The sequence below is a fragment of the Anarrhichthys ocellatus genome, unplaced genomic scaffold (genome assembly GCF_004355925.1).
Source record: "Anarrhichthys ocellatus isolate YVR2014 unplaced genomic scaffold, GSC_Weel_1.0 scaffold6069, whole genome shotgun sequence".
NCBI lineage: Eukaryota > Metazoa > Chordata > Actinopteri > Perciformes > Anarhichadidae > Anarrhichthys > Anarrhichthys ocellatus.
Genome location: NW_022286043.1, coordinates 1 through 3,104, shown reverse-complemented (window position 1 = coordinate 3,104; position 3,104 = coordinate 1). Strand labels below are relative to the sequence as shown.

At 38.6% G+C, this 3,104-nt stretch overlaps 1 protein-coding gene across 3 annotated transcripts; it reads left to right on the top strand.

Moving 5' to 3' along the window:
• The first annotated feature begins 84 nt into the window (after positions 1–84).
• On the top strand, positions 85–3,077 carry LOC116380080 (calcium/calmodulin-dependent protein kinase type II delta chain-like). 3 transcript variants are annotated; one of them, XM_031842040.1, is made up of 4 exons: positions 88–414; positions 560–643; positions 897–939; positions 2,651–3,077. In XM_031842040.1, the coding sequence occupies exons 1-4, from the start codon at positions 349–351 to the stop codon at positions 2,812–2,814; spliced, it is 357 nt and encodes a 118-aa protein (XP_031697900.1). In that variant the 5' UTR covers positions 88–348; the 3' UTR covers positions 2,815–3,077. The 3 variants fall into 3 exon arrangements, with proteins under 3 accessions (XP_031697899.1, XP_031697900.1, XP_031697901.1); XM_031842041.1 differs by having other exon boundaries at positions 91–414; positions 2,654–3,077; XM_031842039.1 differs by having other exon boundaries at positions 85–414; positions 897–3,077.
• The last annotated feature ends 27 nt before the right edge of the window (positions 3,078–3,104 follow it).

The following is a 3,104-nucleotide window of genomic DNA, read 5'->3' as shown; positions in this document are numbered from 1 at the left end:
TGTATGTGTATGTATATATGTATGTATGTATATGTATATGTATGTATGTATGTATGTATGTATGTATATATGTATATATATACGTATATATATACACACCTCAACTTACTTGTTTCTGTACATGTGAATGAAAAAGAATGGTGTGAATGGCATTTTAACAACACTTTATAATGTCTTAATAAATACTAATCTTGTTAAATCACATGGAGACATAATCCAGGTAGTAGATAACACTTTAAGTGGTTGTTGAGACGTTACAATTGTTTTTTTGTAACGTCATTCCCCGAACAGTTCCCTTCTCCTGAGTGGGACACAGTGACTCCAGAAGCCAAAGACCTGATCAACAAGATGCTCACCATTAATCCAGCCAAGAGAGTGACCGCCACTGATGCACTCAAACACCCCTGGATCTGTGTAGGTGTCGCACACAGACACACACACACTTTCACATCCGCTCTTTCAGTCATCACTACATGCAATCAAACAGCTCTTCTCCAAACAAAAGAAATGCCTGTGGAGAAACCTTATAACACCGAACACTGTGTCTCTGTGTTTACAGCAACGCTCCACGGTGGCCTCCATGATGCACAGACAGGAAACTGTGGAGTGCCTGAAGAAATTTAACGCGAGAAGGAAACTCAAGGTGAGTGCCAACTATTCAAGATGGGGCAAATCCATCAGACGACCTCCTGGTCACATGCTGCATTCAACTCTGATGTGAAAGTTAATAGATTTGGTCTTCTCTTTAAAAATGCTGATCCACTTAGCTCTGATAAATGCTATAAAGTCATAGGCAGAATCACAATAATCATAATTAATGATCAATAATCACTAACGTTTTAGGCAATGTAAACAAAGGAGTTTGTCCCTCTTAGTGTCCATGTCTCTCTCCCTAGGGTGCTATCCTGACTACTATGCTGGCCACTCGCAACTTCTCAGGTAGGACTGAACCAATGAAGACTGATGTCCTGCTAGTCCTTTCTAAAATATTGGTCTCTTACAAGACCGTGCTACATGCTGTCCTGCTAGGCCCTGCTGACACCTCCTTAACTCTGTCTTTATGTTTTTATGTATTGTTTAAATGCTGCTATTCTGAGGGCAGCAAATCAGCTCTTTCAGTTGCTATCAACAGAGACCGAGAGACCAGACAGATCGATGCAGTCCCATCTTCAGGTCCCTCTAAAGGGCAAGATGTTCAAACCGAGTGGAACAGTATTGATGTTTCTCTGTATGACAAATGAGTCAAGATTACATTTGCTTTACTCAAGTCCATGTTTTTTGTACGTTCAGTTGGCCGTGTTATGACAGTGACCATAGTGTTAACTTTTGTCTTTTTCTTCCTTCCCCTGTGTGGTAACTCATGTAAGGTAAGACCTCTTTTTCACAGTGAGGTTTGGTACTGATGCATGTTTACTAAAGCACCAGTATTGGGCTCTCAGCTGACATGAGGCATCCATTGGTGGATATTGAAGGAAAAGTAAACATTTTATGTATCAAAATTCCAAAATGTCTAAATTGCTTATGGAAAAAGCAGAAGGTGGTGGACAATAAAAGCATACTACTCAGTATGGATTTTGGTAGGTTGTGCAATTAGCTTCTATTGACACAATACCCTTTTATGAATATAGGCCCAAATCTATATATTTTATTGCTATAGAACCACGATTTGTATATTTTATAAGACAAAAGTTAACTTTTACTTATAATTAATAATAGTAAATATGACTTATCATTTCTATCTTATTATTAGTCATGTGTATTTAATAATGTATTTGTGTATATTCATGTAGTGAAGCTGTATAGAATATTATACACATAATAATTATAATTAGTGATATGAATAATCATTTGAATATGTAAATACTAATGCTACAATAATGATACAGTATTACAGATGTATACATGTAACACCTGTATAATAATGTGTTTATATATTTGTACACATTATTTAAAGGTGTATATATATACTAAGACTAGTTTGTTAAATGTATTTAATTATTAGTTATGTACAGTACCAGGGATCCTTCTGTCTAACCGCTGGTACAGTGTCTATAATGTCTGGGACAGTGGGTGATTTTTAGTACCTTGTATTATGAATTGAACACTTCGTTTGAGTCATAACTATGGTAAAACAAATGTTCCTAAAATATGGCTGCTAAAGGGCCATTCCCTCGTGTTAATAAACACCTCTGACTGTAAGAGGATGCATGGAACCACCGTGCAGCTCTCCCTGCCGACACTAATCATCTGCTTGTGTCTCAGACTGATATTGCTTGTTAACTGAAAAGCTGGTGGTTTTAAACAAAACCGAAAGAAACGCATGATTTTAGCTCCCTCCTTACATGTCATGGAGGTTTCTGTAGCATCTTCATGTTGAGTGAAAGTCTGCAGAGAAAGAGAAAGAGAAGCTAAACAGCTCAGACGGATCTGATTGAAAGTTCCAGGCTAATGATTCACAAAGTTGATTTGCATTTTTCTCTTCCGCTTTCAATCTTAGCAGGGCCCACTTTCAGGTTGCTAGTAATTGGCCAGCTTTTAATATACTGTGTGTGTGTGTGTGTGTGTGTGTGTGTGTGTGTGTGTGTGTGTGTTTACATGTTAATTCTAGCTGGACACTGATTTCCTTGCATTGTTATCTTTTTCTCAACAGCAGCCAAGAGCCTGCTGAACAAAAAAGCGGATGGCGTCAAAGTAAGTTCCGCTCCCCTCTCAGTCTTCACTCTGCTCTGTTTTCATTCCTTTAACAGGAACATCACACACAGCAGGTTGTTCTTTGAATACTGTAGCATTGTAGTCAATGAACTGCTCTGGTAAAAATAGGAGTACATTTATCTTGGCCAAATGGGTGTGACACACTTTTCCCAATAATTGTCCCTCTGCACTGTCGATCTGTGTGAGAGAAGCAATGACATCTGCTGCCTGAGCAGAGGAAGCTGTTGGAAACTAATAACCGACGATTAAATGATGAGTAAAGGGTGGGGGATTGACTTCATCTCTCTGCCATTCTCCACTCAGCTGTCATATGATGAAAATCCTCCATTGACACCACCAAGGAAAGTGTGTGTGTGTGTGTGTGTGTGTGTGTGTGTGTGTGTGTGTGTGTG